General features: G+C 35.0%; 1 protein-coding gene across 1 annotated transcript; it reads right to left on the bottom strand.

The window, feature by feature from the left end:
- Positions 1-1,810: 1,810 nt before the first annotated feature.
- On the bottom strand, positions 1,811-21,059 carry LOC134684994 (uncharacterized). The gene is made up of 2 exons (XM_063544322.1): positions 20,963-21,059; positions 1,811-7,738 (listed from the first exon to the last, which is right to left on the bottom strand). Exon 2 carries the CDS (start codon positions 7,699-7,701, stop codon positions 2,077-2,079), a length of 5,625 nt encoding a protein of 1,874 aa, XP_063400392.1. The 5' UTR covers positions 7,702-7,738; positions 20,963-21,059; the 3' UTR covers positions 1,811-2,076.
- Positions 21,060-21,711: the final 652 nt, after the last annotated feature.

Below are 21,711 nucleotides of genomic sequence, written 5' to 3'. Positions count from 1 at the left end.
AAAATTGTTTTTTGTTAGTTTCGCAAATAAAGAATTATTGACAGTTTCATGAAGTGATAAACCAGCTTATCGAATGATGGTGCCATGCTAATTAAGCGACCGCGGCTTGGAGGGGATAGTTTTAAAAAGATTCCTTCAATTCTTCCCAGATTTGTCATGACGGAGCCTTCTCTAGGTGTTGATCATTATTGAAGGCCTTGTGGTAGTTGCTTACATCTACGTTATCAGGTCTGTGGCGGATAATTGGGTCATTGGCAATCATACATCTCATGTTTTATAGTCTCAGATTTTACTCCTAATTCAAAAGAAGGTTGTTTACTTAACAACAGTTTAAGTCTTCAACCTTATTGAACTTCATTGTTAGATAGAACACATCAAAAACTTAAACGATTGAATGATATACGGTGAATCGCTTGATTCTTAATTTTCAGTCGTGGATTAAAGATATGAAAAGCCATGTTCGAAAAAAGAATGCAAAATTCTGATAGGTGGTAAAACCCCAAAACTTTGCGTAATAAAGCATCAATGTTGAGAAAAAAAATATGACGTGTTTGAATGGTATCGGTGCATCTCATAATCTAGCAGAAATGTACCCGCTCCCGACAAGTGGATTATTCCTCTGTTTTAGTAAGAAGATAACAGGCGTCTCGGGTTCAAATCCCAGATTGTAGTTTAGTAAATTCGGAGGAAATATTAAGCTCCACTGTTTCAATTATCGCAAAAAAACGGAAAGACCTCCGCGGAATAACGGAGATTAAGTTTGATTAGATATTTGGTACCTTCATGTGACATAATGATTGCTCGAAGATGAAGATAAACAGTTACCGAAGCTTCTTTTGTCTTGATTTGCTGTTGATGTTTTCATAGAATTGTACATTCTTCGTGATTATGTATACATGCATCTTTCCTTTTGTCTAGTCTACTAGTCTCGTTTTTTTTGTTTTTTTGTTTTTCAAGTGTTATTTCATTATTCGTATAGTACTAGTATACCTTTTCAAGATGGGTGTGATGGTCGTGGTCTTGTATTGTCCGCACTGGTATTTTCTATGTTTGCATTTGTTTTTCCTCAATTCTATTGAAATGTTTTGTTATTGTAATGCCTCTCGAGATTTTCAATGTTAGTTCATGTCTTTCCTGGTTACCATTGATTTGTTTTGTTCTTAATTGTCATAATTTTTTGCGGGTAATATTTTGAGCTCAAATCGTGAAGTTTCACACTGTGTTGTTTCGATGCATATTATACATGTTATAGTTATTAGAAAATTAAATTATTTATTGAATTTGTTATCTCATAAGCAACACGATGGGTGCCACATGTGGAGCAGGATCTGCCTAGCCGTCCGGAACACCTGAGATCATCCCTAGGTTTTGGTGGGGTTCGTGTTGTTTATTCTTTAGTTTTCTATGTTGTGTCATTTGTTCTATTGCTTATCTGTTTGTCCTTTTCATTTTTAGCCATGTCTCATTGGCACTCACACCACATCTTCCTATATCTATTGCGTTGTCAGTTTATTTTCGATTTACGAGTTTGACTGTCCCTTTGGTATCTTTCGTACCTCTTTTATAGCTTTAAAAACACATATTAAGTAGTTCTAGTCATTGTTAAAGGCCGTGTTATGACTTATATAGTTTTTTGGTCTTTTGGTGAATAGTTTTTAGACATTTTTATTCGGAATCATATAAAATTACCTTTTTAAAATTGATTACTTAACTTGTTCATGATCACTTTACACACGTACAGTTAGATCACGGATAAAACAAAATAGATTTATTAAATTTTTTGTCCAAACTCCAAATGCAACTCAGTGAAAAGGTTTTTTAACTCTACTTTATAATTATTCATGTTCCATATAAAAGTATGTAAGCATTATAATACAAATAAATCAATAGTGAAGATACCAAGACTACAATTAAAATCTTAACGAAAACAGACGTTAGCGTGGTTTCTACAATTCTCTCTTTCAAGATTTCAAAAGCGTTCAGAATTATCAATTATCAATTATAGTTTTCCCTAAATAAATTGCCTTGCATATTTTTATCATGCCCAAAGAATTCTGAATTATAATTAGTATTACTTTAAACAAAACTGCCATGTTCTCTGTCCATATGCCCATAGCATTCTGTATCTGATTCGAAGTAAGCAGAACAAGCCCAGCAGATGTGTGAATTGCATCCGGCACAAACCAAGTAGTTGCATCCATCAATTTTCTCAATAGGAGTCGAACAGCTTGGACAATACTTTGCTCTTCCAATGTTTTGCATCATCCAGAGGTTCAAACCCCCACCATCTTTCTTCATGCTCTCGACCATTGCACACGTAAGGCCGTCGTGAAATTGATTATGACATGCTGTACAAATACGAATCTCGCATTCTGTGCAGCAAAAGAGACATTCCTTGTCTGTCACGCGGTAAATAAGGGGACAGTCTGGTGTTGGACAATATTTGTAATCCTTCCTGTGCTTCGATACAAATGAGCTGGTAGCTTTCTTCACTACATCGTTTACTGGAACTGCTGTTTTTAAGGACAAATTAGATATATCTTTCCATGCTAATAATTCGGTACATCCTTCACCACTGCACGAAAGCGGAAATGTATTATTCCTAACGCTTAATATAAACTGAAGCTCGACACAGTCTTTGCAATATGGATGACCACACACTTCCAATCTGTATATTTCTCCTTCTTCTATTGGACAAAAGCATACAACACAATCACGTGTTTGTGTTCGCTGTAATTTGCATTCCTTACGATTTTTGATCATCGATTCTATAACACTATTTATGATTACACCGCCATCTTCTATAGACCGGTCTTCTCCAATCAGTGTTATCAGATGCACTCGATGATTAAGTTCGATGCATTTTAGTCCCGACTCCTGCACCAGCTTTTTAAAGTCGAATTCAAAGCGCAGCATCAACTCTGTCATTAATCCAGGAGGCTTATCATCTCCTTTTAACGATAAAGTTTTAGACTTGCTGGTCTTTAATTTCTGTAAATAAACTTCCATCATATCGATAGCGCTCTTTTGCTTTTCTTTTTCTCCGTGAACGGACACGGACAAAATCCTTTCATCTACAACTATAGTTGTGTCAGTCTTTTCCATCACGGTCTTCAACCATTCTTTACCATCCCAGGTGAACAGTCTGTTTATATTTGTATGCGTTTCAACATCTAGAACTCTCCCTTTTATAATACCCAGAATATCACTCTTGACTTTCATTATAGATTCCACACTATCAGAATGTAAATTAATGATAATGTTGCCATTTCGTAACTCTTTCTGTTGAATATTTACTGGCTCAGTTTTTTGTAATGTTTCTACAAGGGAATCAACAGTTTCTTTGTACTTATTGTAGACAAGCTTCTGAATCATAATGGACGTTTTTATGTCGACTTCCATTGTGACGACTTGGTCACGCATAGCAAAACTATGATCAATACCTGCGCATGCAGCAATACCTTCCTCTGGTTTTGAAAAGGCGATAAAGGCCCTAAAATTGAAGTCAGAGTCCCTAGGTGGTCTCATATCAAGTTCATAAGTGCCTTCATGTACATACTTTTCCACTTGTCTACGAAGGCGCTGTCGGAAAGTGTCTAATATGTCTTTTGATGTGTTCAACTTTTGTCTAATGATTTGCACACGTTCAATGTCACTCATATCAAGATCTAAGGCATCCATAAACCCATGACGCAGAACATCCTCATTGACCAGACGATTGAGATTGCTGACATGAAGTTCATCGCTTCCATTTTTGCTATATTGTACGTTGACAACTGAACCACCAACATGTATTGGTGTGAGCATTGCTATCGTGGCATTTGTTGGATCTTTGAATTTTACAAATCCAAAACCTTTTGATGGTCGTCTACACCACTGTAGCTTGGTGCGAAATCCACGAATGTCTGCGCTCTGAAAACCGGTATTTGGTCGTGCTCCTATATTCAGGGATTCCTTCATTTCTACCACAGCTTGTTTAGCACATTCCTTATTCTCAAATGTAATTCTACCCCAATTATTTTTATTTCTGCTTTTCCTAAATTTTTCTACCTTAACAATTTTGCCAAATTTTTCAAAAGTTTTTATCATATCTTCCTCTGACTTTTCCTCGATAAACTTTGGTATTCCTGTAATGAATAAAGTCGTATATTCATCTGCCATTAAGACATCCACTATATCCATACCAGTTTCAATAACTACTCGAACCCCGATCTGTGCAGAAGACAAAAATTGTTCACTCTTTTCGTACTTGAATTGTTTTCGCAGATGTTCCACCCTGTCTTTGATGATGGTTTCAAATTCTGTAGCATGTTTTCTATCGTGCGAATATAGACTTATCTCCCCTAGTTGTTTTGATGTATCAAGAAAAACTAATAACTCTTTGCCACTTTCCTTGATTTGATTTTCCAATTCTCGCTTTTTTGCATATTTGACTCCAACAAACTCTCTAAATACTTGTTCGCCAACGTTGAATACTGCAACTTGTTCGACTCTTCGTTCCCTCAAGCTGTCCAAGTCTAACTGCATCATTCTTTCCTTCATCGCTTCATAAATCCATTCGTCAGGTACAATAGTTATATTAATGGCAAAGTCATTTGATGTTTTCAAAACCTGTTCTATAACAATCCAATCTGGCAGCAGTCCCAATGATTTCAATGATGACCCAGGAAACACTTTCACATGTTGATATTTATTTACAACCAGATATCCTGCTTTATCGTGTCCAAGAAAATGACAGAGATTTCGACTGAAAGTTTTAAACAACATTTTTTGCAATTTAGTATCAACATCTGCTGGTGATTTTAGTTGAAATTTATGCTTCGTTCCTTGATCCCTTCGCAAAACATTTAAAACCTCATTCACTGTATCTCGTACTCCACGAATGGCCTTCCCGTTAATAGAATTATCTGTACACCAGACACCCTTCATTTTTTCTGGTTGTTCATGCCATTCTCTGAACACATTCATCATTGTCATGAGATCCCCTCCTTCATGACAAAATCTTATTTTCCGTTTGTCCGCTAAACTTTTCTCTTCGTCTGTTCCAGAGCGATAAAATATAGAACCTCCTGCTGTACAGCAAGCAGAAAGAATAATAGCCTCTATAACTATTCCATCGTTAATAGCGTCATGAATGAATTTACCGAATTTTGGATCAATTGGCAATTTTGCAATCCATTTTCCTAATTCTGTTATCTTTCTGTTAACGACGGCACCAACCGATTCTAGTGTTTCCATTGCAGCATCCAATAGTTCACGTGATGGGCTTTGTACGAAATCAAACTCTAAAGGAACAACACCAAGCTCCATAAGTTTCAGTAGCGCATGTCCTAAATGAACCCGAAGTATTTCCGGTCGAGAATTACGTTCCATTTTAGCATACGTTTCTGATGAATACAACCTAAAACACTTCCCGGCATCAGTTCTGCCAGCACGGCCCTTTCTCTGATTTGCTGAACTCTGTGTTATTGTTTTAACAAGAAGCATGTTTATGTTTCGATTTGGATCAAACTGCATTTCCTTAGCCACACCTGTATCTATGACGTACTTTATTCCTGGAATAGTTATAGATGTTTCTGCACTGTTTGTGGCAAACACAATTTTCCTTTTGCCTTTCGGAGATGGGTCAAATACCTTCTGTTGTTCATTTGCTTGTAAACGTCCGTGGAGGGGTAAACAAATAAAGTCTGTATCCGAATCTAATGTATTTTCCAAAGCAACACAGCATCTTTCCACCTCTAATGGAGAAGTTAGAAATGTAAGAATGTCCCCTTGTTGTTCATTATGATGAACTTCAATAGTTTTGTCTAATGCTGCTTGTTCGTGATTTTCAAAAGATGATTCATCCTCTGTCCACACAACATCAACTGGAAACATTCGACCAGATACCGATAGTACTGGACAGGTTCCGAAGTAGCTCACAAACACTGCAGGATCTATAGTTGCAGAGGTTACGACCACTCTAAGATCTGGTCTTGTCTTTGTGCTCTTTTTTATCATACCCAAAAGGAGGTCGGTATAAATGCTCCTTTCATGGGCCTCGTCTACAATGATACATGCATAGGCAGAGAAATTCTTATCTCTCAGACATTCATTTAACAGCATATGATCCGTCATATAAATAATCTTCGTATTACGCGTCTGCTTAATTTGCATACCTACTTTGTATCCAACTAGTTGTCCCACTGATGTTCCCATTTCACGTGCCACGTGTGTTGCAAGACTAATAGCTGCAATCTTGCGGGGTTGGGTACATACTATCAACCTTGTATTTGCCATTCCAGTCTGATACATATACTGAGCTATTTGTGTACTCTTTCCCGATCCTGTTTCACCTAACAAGACTGACACTTGATTATCTTTAATCATTGAAACAATATCAGATCGTCGGGCGTATATTGGTAGAGCATGTTTAAGTCTTGTGCATTCGACTTGAAATCCCTGGTAGATCGCTTTAAGTTCTAATTCAACTTTCCTATATTCGCTGACTTTCTCTAACTTGTCAATTGTACATTTCAAGAATCCTTTGAATTCTGTTTTCTGTAAATTCATCTCTTGAAGTTTGGACTTAAGCGCTAGAATTTCTTCTTTTAGTTCAGAGTTCTCCGTTAATTCATTCTCTTCTCTTTCATTTTGATCTATTCTTTCTTGAATTTTCTGCATCTGACTTGTGTGTTCCAATATGAAATCACTAGCCTCTCTCGTCATCTTTTCATTGAATTCCGATATCAATGTATTTATAGAAATCTGATTTCCCAATTGTTCTTGTCTTGCAATAACTTTGATGTCTGATTTTCTGTTATGAAATACAAGTTCGTTTAATACATCTTTAACCTGACGTGCGCTAAACATTTCTGCAGTACACAGTACAGCTTGATCAGCATATCTAAAATCACTAATTGGAAATTGTCGGCTTGTAATCTTCTCTAACAACTTTTTCAAATCATCTTCACTTCCTTTAAAATTGTTAATTGTAAGATATAAGTTTTGGCCTTTCATCTTCGATTCTGACTTTTGTTCATGCACTTCACGTCGTGCCATTTTCCGAGCACCTTCACCAAAACTGGATTTAAATTTTCCATGTTGTGTTCCTTTCCCTCTGTCGTTGTATTTCCTGTCTGAATGGTCATCATTACTGCTGTTTTGATATTTCTTACTAGAGTTGTTGCCAATGCTATTCCTGTTATTGTATCTATGATCTCTTTGGTCATCAGCTCTACCAAAGCCCTTGCATCCACGGTCCCAATGGTGATCTCTTTTCCCGCCATGCCCACTAGAATGACCTTCTGGTTGATCTCGGCTCTCCATGTTCTCGTATCTACTAAAGCCTTTGCATCCACGGTCCCAATGTTGATTACTTCTCCCACCATGCCCACTATAATGACTTTCTGGTTGATCTCGGCTTTCCTTCGTCGCGTTACTACTAAAGCCTTTGGATCCACGATCCCATTGCTGATCTTTTCTCCCACTATAATGACTTTCTGATTGTTCTTTGATTTCCGTGTTTTCGTTTCTACTAAAGCCTTTGCATCCGCGATCCAAGGGTTGATCTCTTCTCCCACTATAGTGAACTTCTGGTTGTTCTTTGCTTTCCGTATCTTCCTTTCTACTAAAGCCTTTGCATCCACGATTCCATTGTTTATTTTTTGCCCCATTATGACTAGTCAATTTTTCTTGGTTTTCTTTGCGTCTGTTATCCATTGGTGTAAGGTAAAACTGTCTTGTCGTAAATTGCAATCTGCAAAAAATTAACAATGTTGGTCAAGCAATTTATAATCATTTATTTTAACATATATATATATATTGTAGATTGAACTTGGTAATTATGCAGTTTCCAGTCACAGAATAATGTATGTTTCAGGTTACAACGTCAATGCAATATTCTACTAGAATTTTCTCCATCAAAACTAATGAATTATTGCTGGTGTCTAATACACCTTCCACACACCTCACTTAAAGAAACGTTAAAGATTATTTATCAATATGTAAATATGAACATGAATGAGAAGCAGATTTTTTGTTTTCCAGCAGTATACAGACATACGGAAAAACAGTCTCAATTATTTTTCTCTTTCTTTGTTTGGTATGATTCCCTTTTTTTTATGAACAACCCCATATTAGGTAAACACACATATTGGCACGTAATGTTAAGAGAAAAAAAAATGTATTTCTAAACAGACTTGTATAATTTAGTCTTAGATTCATGATTTGTTTTAACTTCTATTAGTTGTTAGTGGCTTTCTTTCAGATCTGTACTCAGTGTCTTTTGATTGTTGGAATGTACAAGTACCCTTCCACATGTATTTTGTTAGATATTCTTATGTTGTTTTGTTTCGGTTCGGGGAGAGTTGGGATACCGCTAACATGTTTAAACCCTCCACCTTCCGTATGCAAGTGTCTTTCCCCAATCAGGAGCCTGTGATACAGTGGTTTTCGTATGTAGCTGTTTTAAATTTTTGTTTTTTGTTCATTTTTTGTGCATACATTAAGCCGTTAGGTTTTCGTTTAAATTGATTTATACTTGTCATTACGGGGGTTTTTATAGCTAACTATGCGGTCTGGCTTTGCTCATTGTTGAAGGCCGTACGGTGACCTTTAGTTGTTATTCTATGTTTCAGTTAGTCTGATTGGCAATCACACCACGACTTCTTTTTTATAATGAAGGCTAAACTTTTAAAATAAGTTCAAACGTGATCCAGTAAACTTGTGTTAAGACAAATAATAAAATACCTCCGGTATAAGCATGATAAGGGGATATACATGTATGTATCTTCAGATGCCTCATTATAATGGAAGGAGTATAAAAGTGCTAATCTACGTATATTAGCTCTAGTTATTTAAAACATTTTTGACAGTTAGTTTTCCTGTTTAAGTTGGTTTACACTAGTCATTTTGGGGGCCAGTGTAGCTACAAAATGTAGCTGTTCACTGTGGACCGAGGCTTCGTTTTAAAACCTGCACTATGACCTAGTGTCAGTGTTAACTACGACTTGTATAGTGAGTTGTCTCATGGGCACTTTTACCACATCTTCTTGTTTATATTAAGTACAATGTACTAATCTAATCAAAAGCATTGTTTAATATTAGTCTTTTTATCCATTTAGTACGGAACATCACTGTTAAATTAATTCACAGGATGTCTCGTCAATCTTGTTTATGCATAGTAAACTTTTCTTTAACATAATCGTTTGCGAATAACACACATCCCAAGCGACGACACACAAATTAAAAACAATTCAGACAGGAAGACCAACGGATTGGTGTTTGGCAAACAAATATGATTGACGACAATCAATGAAAACCACTGAATGACAGGCGACGGACCGGCACATGCATACAGAATGTGACGGGGTAAAATATTTTAACGAGATCTCATCTCTTTTCCTAATCTTTGACATTGACGTAACAATAGCACAACATGAAATAAATCGTTAGAAATTCTTTGACAAAAGCCCCAAGAACAAATAAACTCATCCTAGATACCAGGACCAAATTTAGTACATAGGTCAGACGCGTTTCGTCTACAAAAGACTCATTTGTGACGCTCGAATCCAAAAAAAGTTAAAAAGACCAAATAAAGAACGAAGTTGAAAAGCATTGAGAACCAAAATGCCTAAAGGTTTGGCCAAATACAGCTAAAGTAAACTATGCCTGAGGTAGAAAAGCCTTAGATCGACTTTATAAATTTACTGTTTACAAATTAAAAGTGTAAATTTTTCGAAATACTAAGATTTCTTTTTATCCCAGGCATAGATTACCTTAGCCGTATTTAGCAAAACTTTAAATTTATACTTGAGCGTCACTGATGAGTCTTATGCAGACAAAACTCGCGTCTGGCAATTATAAGCCCTGTACCTATCGACACAACGCATTAAAAATCAAATTACAAAAGAATGAAGAACCAGATGCTCCGCAGGGCGTAGCTTTATACGACCGCAGAGGTTGAACCCTGAACGGTTGGGGCAAGTATGGACACAACATTCAAGCTGGATTCCACTCTAAATTTGGATTGTGATTAAATAGTTGACACAGCATAGGTTTCTGACACAGAATGAATGTGGCCTTATGAACTTAAAATTTTTGTTTTCTCTTAGAGCAATTCACTATGCTGTTGAATATTAATCCTCTCAAAAAAAATTTTGAAGAAATTTTCTTTTTATTTATGAGAAAAATTGAACCCAATTTTTTATTCACATCCCCCTTTCCCTTATTCCAAAACTAATTTCAATTAAAATATTCTAATGGAGTTTGCAACAATTACTACTCATTTAAATACATCATAAAATATTAAGATGTACAAAAACTGCTTGTTATCACTGAATGGTAAAGATTATTTAAATTTACCAGTTGGTAGTAAAAAGTGAATATACATTGTATATTGTATATAACAAAGATTTAAGTTGATTCTGGACAAAGAAAGATAACTCCAATTAAAAAAATTCTTGCAGATATTTCTTGCTTACTATACTGGACAAAGAAAGATAACTCTTAATTAAAAAAAAATTTGCTATTTCACAATATTGTGAAATTAGATATTTCTTGCCATTGCACAATACTGTGCAATTGAAAAGACTTGCTATTGCACAATACTTAATATAATAATTTTAGATCCTGATTTGGACCAACTTGAAAACTGGGCCCATAATCAAAAATCTAAGTACATGTTTAGATTCAGCATATCAAAGAGGCCCAAGAATTAAATTTTTGTTAAAATCAAACTTAGTTTAATTTTGGACCCTTTGCACTTTAATTTAGTTAATTAATTTTAATTTTAAAACTGGGCCAAAAATTAAGAATCTACATACACAGTTAGATTTGGCATATCAAAGAACCCCAATTATTCAATTTTTGATGAAATCAAACAATGTTTAATTTTGGACCTCGATTTGGGCCAACTTGAAAACTGGGCCAATAATCAAAAATCTAAGTACATTTTTAGATTCAGCATATCAAAGAACCCCAAGGTTTCAATTTTTGTTAAAATCAAACTAAGTTTAATTTTGGACCCTTTGGACCTTAATGTAGACCAATTTGAAAACGGGACCAAAAATTAAGAATCTACATACACAGTTAGATTCGGCATATTAAAGAACCCCAATTATTCAATTTTGATGAAATCAAACAAAGTTTTATTTTGGACCCTTTGGGCCCCTTTTTCCTTAACTGTTGGGACCAAAACTCCCGAAATCAATACCAACCTTCCTTTTATAGTCATAAACCTTATGTTTAAATTTCATAGATTTCTATTTACTTATACTAACGCTATGGTGCGAAAACCAAGAAAAATGCTTATTTGGGTCCCTTTTTGGCCCCTAATTCCTAAACTGTTGGGACCGAAACTCCCAAAATCAATACCAACCTTCCTTGTGTGGTCATAAACATTGTGTTTGTATTTCATTGATTTCTATTCACTTTAACTAAAGTTATTGTGCGAAAACCAAGAATAATGCTTATTTGGGCCCTTTTTTGGCCCCTAATTCCTAAACTGTTGAAACCAAAACTCCCAAAATCAATCCCAACCTTTCTTTTGTGGTCATAAACCTGGTGTCAAAATTTCATAGATTTCTATTAACTTAAACTAAAGTTATAGTGCGAAAACCAAGAAAATGCTTATTTGGGCCCTTTTTGGCCCCTAATTCCTAAAATGTTGGGACCAAAACTCCCAAAATCAATACCAGCCTTCCTTTTATGGTCATAAACCTTGTGTTAAAATTTCATAGATTTCTATTCACTTTTACTAAAGTTAGAGTGCGAAAACTAAAAGTATTCGGACGACGACGACGACGACGACTGACGACGACGACGACGACGACGACGACGACGACGCCAACGTGATAGCAATATACGACGAAAATTTTTTCAAAATTTGCGGTCGTATAAAAAACGTCACAACTGAAAGCTAGTTCAGTTTAATAGTCATGTTTTCTTTTTTTTTCTTTTTTATGCCCCATTTATGTTTTTATGGTTTCTGGTCTGTTCGTTCGTTCGTCCGTCTGTTCGTTCGTTCGCTTAACTTCTCTATGAGGGGTGAAGCTTAAATGTAATATCTCTGTTTAAAAAAAAAACTATAACCACAAGACCAAAGATGGCCAGTGACCTTGACCCTAGTATAGAAGCACCTGTTCCATAATAACTTGTCATAATTTAAAGCAAGTTTGTCTCTACCAAATATAAAACCCATTGGAAACGGGTGGGTCTGACTGATAATCCCTAGGGTGGGAATTAATTACTTTCGAGCTTCAGGCTCATATTCTAAGAATGACCTCCATCCTGCACATCCAAGATATGTCCGTCGTACCGTCTGTTCGTTCGTTCGTCCGTCTGTCTGTCTGTCCAGCTTCAGGTTTAAGTTTTTGGTCGAGGTAGTTTTTGATGAAGTTGAAGTTCAACCAACTTGAAACTTAGTACAGATGTTCCCTATGATATGATATTTCTTATTCTAATGCCAATTTAGAGATTTTCTCCCATTTGCACTAAACACAAAAAATGATAGTGCGGATGGGGCATCCGTGTACTGTGGACAAATTCATTAATTTGTTTATAAACATTATAAGGTATACATTTTAAATTTATGTTCATACTAAAACAATCACAAAAGAGGGACAGTTCTTATTAGACAGCTACTAGTTTTTCAAACTGAGAAACAAATTTCTGAAGCAGAAAATGTATGTAAATATCATATACATCTAGGTCTTGTCATGTCTTACATTTTTATTGATTCACAAGTCTGACTGTTCTCGTAATTAATGTTGTGGAGTAAATACCGCCCTTTAAGTGTTGATGTATTTAAAATGAACCTAGCGTCCTTAAAATGTAGAGATCGTGTACGACATTTTTTAATCAATAGGGACATATTGACGGAAGACTGGTTTTATTTGCTATAAATATTGTTATTCTGTGGAATTCGAACTATCAATTAATCTTTTTTGTGTTCAAGGTTCATGTTGACCTTTTTTATAAATTTGTTAAATTTGTTTTGTTTTAACCTCAATTTACTCTGAGTACTGACAAACCTGTGCATTTTGAAAAGTTTTAAATAACAATGCAATTTACGAAAAAACAAATATGACAGAGATGAACTAAAGACAACCACTGAACTACAATGTACAGACTTGGGACAGGCATATATAAAGAGTGTAGCAGGGAAAAACGTTTGTGAGTTCCTTTTTTGTGTCTATATAAATGGTTAAATTTACTTTATTACGACATTGTATATTCATAGTGACATTTCTGATTTAAATGAACTAAACTTCATTTTCACAAATTATAAAGTCAGGACATATTAAAATGTATCATTGAAAAAAATACACCATACATGTAATATCGCTATTTGTCTGCCATTATTGGACATCACAAATATTCCTGTAAAATTATAAGACGACACAATAGAAAAGATCTGACCCCACAATGGAAAAATGATTGTTGTATGATGTCAACAGTTCAAGTGGGACAGACTATCGGGTCAAACATGACATATTTCCAAATAGCGATAAGTTGTAGTTGGTTTGGTTCAAAATTACTGCGAATTAGTTGTTTTACAATGCTACATACATTTCCACTAATGTACTGGAGTCTAATTTACCTGGCATCATTTTGGGGGCTTTCTTCCTATTGTTTCAACTGATTGTATGGTGAGGGTCAATTTCAATGACTATTCATGCAGACCACTTATATATAATTAAACCCCGATGACAGGATTCAAATTGTGTACATCAGACGAGGGTTACGTCAAAAATGGCTCATCAGTAACACTTGAATAAAAAGAAACTTTACTGAATTCTTTCTTAGGTGCACATATATTTGACCTCATATTTGATTGAACCTGTAAAAATCTTGTTTTTTTTAATAGCGTTATTGCAAACTATGACAAATAGGTCAATAACAATAAATCATTTAAAAAATTACACAAAAATAAAAAAAAGTGCAATTTGTCGTTCGAAAAATATATTTGGAATATTGTATGATGAATATCGGGACCTCTTTTAAGATAGCTGTACAGTTTGGATTTTCACCGTACATTTACTCATGTGGAATGCATGTCAATAAATTAAATGCAAGGAAAATATGGAATGTGTGTCAATGAATCAAAGAATGGTGTAGAATGTGTGTCAATGTGAAAGAAGGGTGTAGAATGTGTGTCGATGAATGAAAAGAGGGTGTACAATGTGTGTCAATGAATGAAAGGAGGGTGTACAATGTGTGTCAATGAATGAAAGAAGGGTGTACAATGTGTATCAATGAATAATTACATTAGATGTATGTTTCATTATAATACGTTATTCTGATTGGCTAATTGCACATCACACGTTATTCCGTACGAGGTCCCACGATAAAGTGCACAGGTGAAATTAAAAATTAAACTTCATGAAAATCGTGTGTTTATAATCCTATAGCTAAAAAATGTAATTATAAGTATTGAATGCTTCTTTTTGTAACTTTATAGGGTTGTAAAAGCGTTGACCGTGCGTACACTTTTAGAATGAAGCGCTTCTGCGCTTCATACAAAATGTACTTCGGTCAACGCTTTTACACCCCAATAAATTTACAAAAGGAAGCATTAAATTCTTAAATGAAAAAAGGGTGTAGAATGTGTGTCAATGAATGAAAGAAGGGTGTAGAATGTGTGTCAATGAATGAAAGAAGTGTGTAGAATGTGTGTCAATGAATGAAAGGAGGGTGTAGAATGTGTGTCAATGAATGAGAGGAGAAAAATATAATGTGTGTCAATGAATGAAAGGAGGGTGTAGAATGTGTGTCAATGAATGAAAGGAGGGTGTAGAATGTGTGTCAATGAATGAAAGGAGGGTGTAGAATGTGTGTCAATGAATGAAAGAAGAATGTAGAATGTGTGTCAATGAATACATGGGGAATATAGAATGTGTGTCAATGAATGAAAGGAGGGTGTAGAATGTGTGTCAATGAATGAAAGGAGGGTGTAAAATGTGTGTCAATAAATGAAAAAAGAGTGTAGAATGTGTGTCAATGAATGAAAGGAGATGTAGAGTGTGTGTCAATTAATGAAAGGAGGAGATTTACTTTTAGTCGAGTAGCAAGTATCAAGTTATGGAAGGTGAGTATCGAGTATAAAAAGTCAGAAGCAAGTAACAAAAAAGTGAGTAGCGAGTTATAAAAGTGATAAGCGAGTAATAAAAAGCGAGTAGCGAGTAATAAAAAGGGAGTAGCGAGTTGTAAAAAGTGAGTAGCGAGTAACAAAAAGCGAGTATCGAGTTATCAAAAGTGAGTATCGAGGTATAAAAAGTGAGTAACGAGTAACAAAAAGCGAGTATCAAGTTATAAAAAGTGAGTATCGAGTAATAAAAAGCGAGTATCGGGTTAAAAAAAGTGAGTAGCGAGTATCAAAAAGCGAGTATCGAGTTATCAACAGTGAGAATCGAGTTATGAAAAGTGAGTAGCGAGTAACAAAAAGCGAGTATCGAGTTATAAAAAGTGAGTATCGAGTAGCAAAAGCTCTCATTTATATGTTTGTAAGGATTATTATTTGAACGAATGATCATCTCATGGTTTGTTTCCCTTTTCATTCCTTACTAATTCTTAAGGCTTTCAATTAACTTCTTAATACCCCAGTCCCACTAGGCCACGATCGCACTACGATCTGCGAAAAAAATGCATCGTGTAGATCGTAGTAAGGTCGTGGTGAGGTCTTCAAGATCGTGATGAGCGTGGGCAACTTTGAACATGTTCAAAACAATCGTGGTGCGGTCGTGATGAAAACAGGTCGTAGTGAGAGCGTACTAAGATCGTGGAAAGATCGCAAAGGTCGCTGTGCCATCGTAGCGAGAGCGTAGCAACAGCGTGGTTCTATTCGGAGAGACTGCGCTACGATCTCACAGCCACGTTATTACGACCTCACTACGACCATCACGTTCTCAACGCGACCCAACTACGCTTCCACTACGACCATACCACGTTTACACCACGCTGTTCAAGATCTGTATGCATGACTGTATTGTTTCAGAGAAATCTACGTATTAATCAGAAATAGAAAGAATGGAACTGTATTGATACGGAACACGATGTTTACGTTTTTGCTGAGAACATAGTAAGATCGAAGTATGAATGTAGTAGAATCGTGGTAAGAACGTGCTAAAAGCGCAGTAGAAACGTGTGGTAAGATCGTGTTGCAATCGGATAACGCGTGGTATGGTCGTAGTGAGAACGCGATGAGCGTAGAAAGATCTTGATAAGCGTAGTGAGGTCGCAGAATAAGCGCGGTGAGAACGTCTTATAATCGTAGCGCGTTCGTTGTAGAAGCGTAATGAGGACGTAGAAGCATCTTGCAAGCAATGGAAATTTACATATTTATTCAATTATAGATTATAACTTTAGATATACTGTCAGCATCAGCTTTTGGGATGTTTTTCACCAATGAAAAATTTACTTTTATGTCCCCTTTGTGACAATGTCTGATAAATACAATTTCAGCTTCTTGATAAGATGAATCTGTCGATCCATCCGATATTGCCGAGATGAAACGAACATCTTTCATGTCTTCAGCAATCTTTGAAACTTCTGCTTTTGCAATAAAACTGGCAAACTCTGCAGCTTTTTTATCAGTGCGGTATTGAGTCCCTATATCTGACCCTTTTGATTCATCTAAATCACATAACATTGAATAATCGGTATAGGGGCGTCCCTTTTTACATAACGCAAACACGTTTCTAAATTTTAACATTAATCTATTTACTGTCAATTGATTGAGGGCTCTCAGTGCTTTGGCTCCTTCAGAATTTTCTGGGTTCTTCTGGCCATTAAACTTAATGACATTTACTTTGTGGGATTCTGATTTTTCATGCTGGTTGATAGAATCTCTTTTGTAATTCTGGCAACCGGTTACGAATGTACCGTGTTTATCATATCGTGCACAAATGGTGCAGGTCATCCCCGTTGGACCATTCTGCAACCATTTATATGTTGCTGTCCATAAAGGAATAAACTCCCTTTTTCTTTTGGATTTTTCATATTCTTTTCCTTTTTGGTTGCTATCGGTTTCAGCTTTTCTTTTTTGGAGGTAGTTCTTAAGAAAACGTTCCATATCGTCAATTTATTTAATTTAACTGGGGGCTGCCATTTTTCACTCGACAAATCCCGAATAACGAATCTCGCGCGATTCCGAGGAACCTCGGAGTTGGCGATTTTTACCGAGTAATTTGATTGGCCGGCTATTATTACACCAGTCGATTTCAATTATACGGAAGTATGTGCAATCTATCGCGTGGTAGAAAATGAAAGTTGCTGGCCCCAGTGGTCCGAGAATATTGACTGGCCCGTCGGGCCGTTCTTTATTAAGTTTGACTGGCCCGACAGTAAATTTACTAGCCACGGGCCAGCGGGCCAGCGGTTACGTCGACCCCTAAACACGGTACATTCGTAAATTTAATTTAAAATTATGCCGCTCATACTGCGACCTCACCACGATCTGAAACTACAGCTAACTTTGAGGCATAAGCCAATGCTCCATGTCGAAGGCTGTACTGTGACCTATAATTGCTTACATCAAAGAGATTTTGTCATGGATGGATATATGTCTCATTGGCAATCAAACCACATCTTATTTTTATACTTAAAGAATAATTATCACATTGAAAAAAATTGAATTGAATAATTTAAAATAATAATTATAAGAATAACACTAAATTGTCTCAGAGCTGTCTTTAGGATTCATGATCTAAGATATATAAAGATGACTGGAAAGTGTTGCAAATCCAACATTAATATGCATTTTTTAACAAAACTAATACAGATATAGCGTATCATAATGTTTTCTGAATTATTACTAAACGTTTTGATGAATATTACCATAATTAGCTAATTTGTAAATTTATTCATAAAAATACAAAATGTAATTATGAAAAATAAACACCAATATACAAATTAAAATTAAAGACTCAGTCCTCCTAAGAGTTATGTTGTTTCCTATACAAAACATTAGCATGTCTAGAAGAATACTAATTAGACTTGTATTATTTTTAACTTTTGTTTCTTGTGTACAATTTAGAGTTGAGTATGGTGTTCATTATCACTGAACTAGTATATATATTTGTTTAGGGGACAGCTGAAGCTAGCTAAGACGCCTCCGGGTGTGGGAATTTCTCTCTGCATTGAAGACCTGTTTGTGAACTTCTGCGGTTATCTGTTCTTTGGTCGGGTTGTTACCTTTTTGACACATTTCCCATTTCCATTCTCAATTTTATATTTAAAAATATCTAATAATTCATCAGACATTTGAATTAAAATAGGGTGCGAACAGACCTATGTTGCGAATGTGTGAAAACTATGACCCGTTAGATATCATATTAGTCTCGTCTAAACCGCTTTTCGAGATTTAACTTTATCAGCAACACTCAAACGAAAAGCTATTTGAAACAGACGGACTGACACACAGACGGACAAGGTTAACACTTAATGCTCTATCTGCGATTGTGGGGCACAATTAAAACCAATGATGATCATTGATAGACAACCATCCTTTCACTGTAGCATAATAAAATCACTGTTTTTTTCAAGTTTCTATACTTAAACACTTCAATGATATTAATATAAACTTACTTGGAGAGGGGGTCAAACTCCTTATCATACATTGTCCTTTAAGATGCAATTTGTGTATAAATATTATGTGTAGCCTATCACCATGAACTTCACAAAACAATAACATTTGACAAAACTGTAGATCTATTTGTTTTCATTTCCGTGTCCGAAATATAGCTTTTTATATTCTTTTGATATTTGATGCTTGTGAGGAATACTAGGGTTGCGTTCAATATCGTAGCAGCTATATAGTGCTACGTACAGTCAGGGTACTTCTTTTATAAGTAATTTTTATTCACTTGAAGAAGTAAACAGAAAATATACTTATATATAAGTAAATTTGTAGGATACTTATACAAGTGAAATGTATGTACTTGTATATAAGGTAAAAAAATGTCTTAATTACCTGTATGTCTCTTAAACATTCAAGTTCCAATTGAGGATAACATATTATTAACTTTGTCATAAGTTTACAAATTCAAAATTTAATTTGAAAAGTAAAATTCTTTCCTTGTATCTATTTTCAGATCCTTAATTGTAAAGAAAAGGTGTATTTTACAGATAGGTTTTCACTATTTTTTTCATTGAGTTTTATACTAATTGGAAATTTCAAGCTTACATACTATTTTGATAAAGATGTCTCTGTTTATAGTTTAATATAGACACATGATCATCTAGGGATAAGATAGTTGGCTGTGACACAACGAGATGGGCGTAAGCAAACTGAAATACTCATGGGGGTCTTGCGCAGTCGTACTGCATTTATAAGAATGAAATGTATATTAGAATATTACTATAACATTAGTTCTTTCAAAATGGCAAACAAAAATATATCAATTTAAACTAATGAAGTAAAATGAATGTCCTTTGCAATGGATTATGATGCGCACATATAAAATAGATAAGTACCTTTTGTTACTCGCTACTCACTTTTTATAACTCGATACTCGCTTTTTGTTACTCGCTACTCACATTTTATAACTCGATACTCGTTTTTTGTTACTCGCTACTCACTTTTTATAACTCGATACTCACTTTTTATAACTTGATACTCGCTTTTTGTTACTCGCTACTCACTTTTTATAACTCGCTACTCACATTTTATAACTCACTACTCACTTTTTGTTACTTGCTACTCACTTTTTATAACTCGATACTCGCCTTTCGTAACTCGCTACTCGCTTTTTGTAACTCGCTCCTCACTTTTTGTTACTCGCTACTCACTTTTTGTTACTCTCTACTCACTTTTTATAACTCGATACTCGCAATTTGTAACTCGCTACTCACTTTTTTTAACTCGATACTTGATACTCGACAAAAAGAAATCCTCGTATAATGTGTGTCAATGACTGAAAGAAGAATATAGAATGTGTGTCAATGAATGAAAGGAGGGTGTAGAATGTGTGTCAATGAATGAAAGGAGGGTGTAGAATGTATGTCAATGAATGAAAGGAGGGTGTAGAATGTGTGTCAATGAATGAAAGGAGGGTGTAGAATGTATGTCAATGAATGAAAGGAGGGTGTAGAATGTGTGTCAATGAATGAAAGGAGGGTGTAGAATGTGTGTCAATGAATGAAAGGAGGGTGTAGAATGTGTGTCAATGAATGAAAGAAGTGTGTAGAATGTGTGTCAATGAATGAAAGGAGGTGTAAAGTGTGTGTCAATTAATGAAAGAAGAATATAGAATGTGTGTCAATGAATGAAAGGAGGGTGTAGAATGTGTGTCAATGAATGAAAAAAGAGTGTAGAATGTGTGTCAATGAATGAAAGGAGATGTAGAGTGTGTGTCAAAGAATGAAAGGAGGTGTAGAGTGTGTGTCAATTAATGAAAGAAGAATATAGAATGTTTGTCAATGAATGAAAGGAGGGTGTAGAATGTGTGTCAATGAATGAAAAAAGAGTGTAGAATGTGTGTCAATGAATGAAAGGAGATGTAGAGTGTGTGTCAAAGAATGAAAGAAGAAAATATAATGTGTGTCAGTCAATGAATACATTAATTGGGAATGTAGAATGTGTGTCAATGAATGAAAGAAGCTTGTCCATCACAAAATATTTTAAATAAGTATTTAAACGGGCAAATCTGATGTTCAGTAGTTGTCGTTTGTTGTCATAAGTGCTCCCCATTTCTCGTAGTTCATGTATTTTATTTAGATTAGACCTTTTGTTTTCCCGTTTGAATGTGTTTTTTTTTTTTTTCACTGATATTAGTTATTTACACTAGTAATTTTTGGGGCCCTTTTAAAATAGCTTGCTGTTCGGTGTGAAGAGTGCACTTTTACAAATTGTGATTCAGATGGATAATTCACTCATTTGCACTCAAATAAAAAATTATAACACATTTCGTATATATATCTGAATAATTAATTACATGTAAAAGTTAATTTTCAATCAATTATCCTTAAAAAAAATACTTACCAAGCTAAGGCAGTTTTCAATCTCCGTCAAAATTTGTAGTTAAACTGTTGATTATTTCCAAAAAATTAAAATTTTACTTTCATTTTCGATAGTCTGGTTGATGGAAATTTTCAATGTTATTTATAGAATTATGTAATGGAATATCTATATCTATTTATAGATGTGAACTTCAGACATATTAACTTTGATATTAAAGTTCAATATAAGTATGAATTTAAATATATTTTCGTTTTATTCGTGTATCACACTTTTGTTTTAGTTTTGGCTCACATGGCATATTTAGAGGTATGGGACAACGAGTCAGATCTCCCAGTTATGGATCCATCATTTAATTGGTTTAATGTAATGTATATATATGTTCTGTGCCTAAGGGGACGACCTTTTGATATTCTGGGGGGGCAGGAGGATTTTGAAAATAAAAAACTCAGCCGTGATAATCACACAAATGAATGGTTTGTTCTTTAGTAGTTTGAAAATAAATTACCTGACTTGCAATGTATTGAAAATAAAAAATAACTCAGCAGGTCTATAGCTTCTTGGGCCTTCAGCGGTTCAAAAACCCTTCAAAATTTTTTTTGCCTCGCTCAGCTCGGCGAAATATGTTTGACAATACTTTTTTAAGGACGCTCGGTAAAAACAAACTGTAATACTATGAATATGTATGTATGCAATATATTTATATTAATTTGGGAATATATAAAGATTCATTTCGTGAAGAAAAGTATAAAATACTTAATCTAATTATACCA

The sequence above is a fragment of the Mytilus trossulus genome, chromosome 9 (assembly GCF_036588685.1).
Source record: "Mytilus trossulus isolate FHL-02 chromosome 9, PNRI_Mtr1.1.1.hap1, whole genome shotgun sequence".
Taxonomy (NCBI): domain Eukaryota; kingdom Metazoa; phylum Mollusca; class Bivalvia; order Mytilida; family Mytilidae; genus Mytilus; species Mytilus trossulus.
Note: the sequence above shows the minus strand (reverse complement) of the source record. Positions and strands in the feature narration are given on the sequence as shown.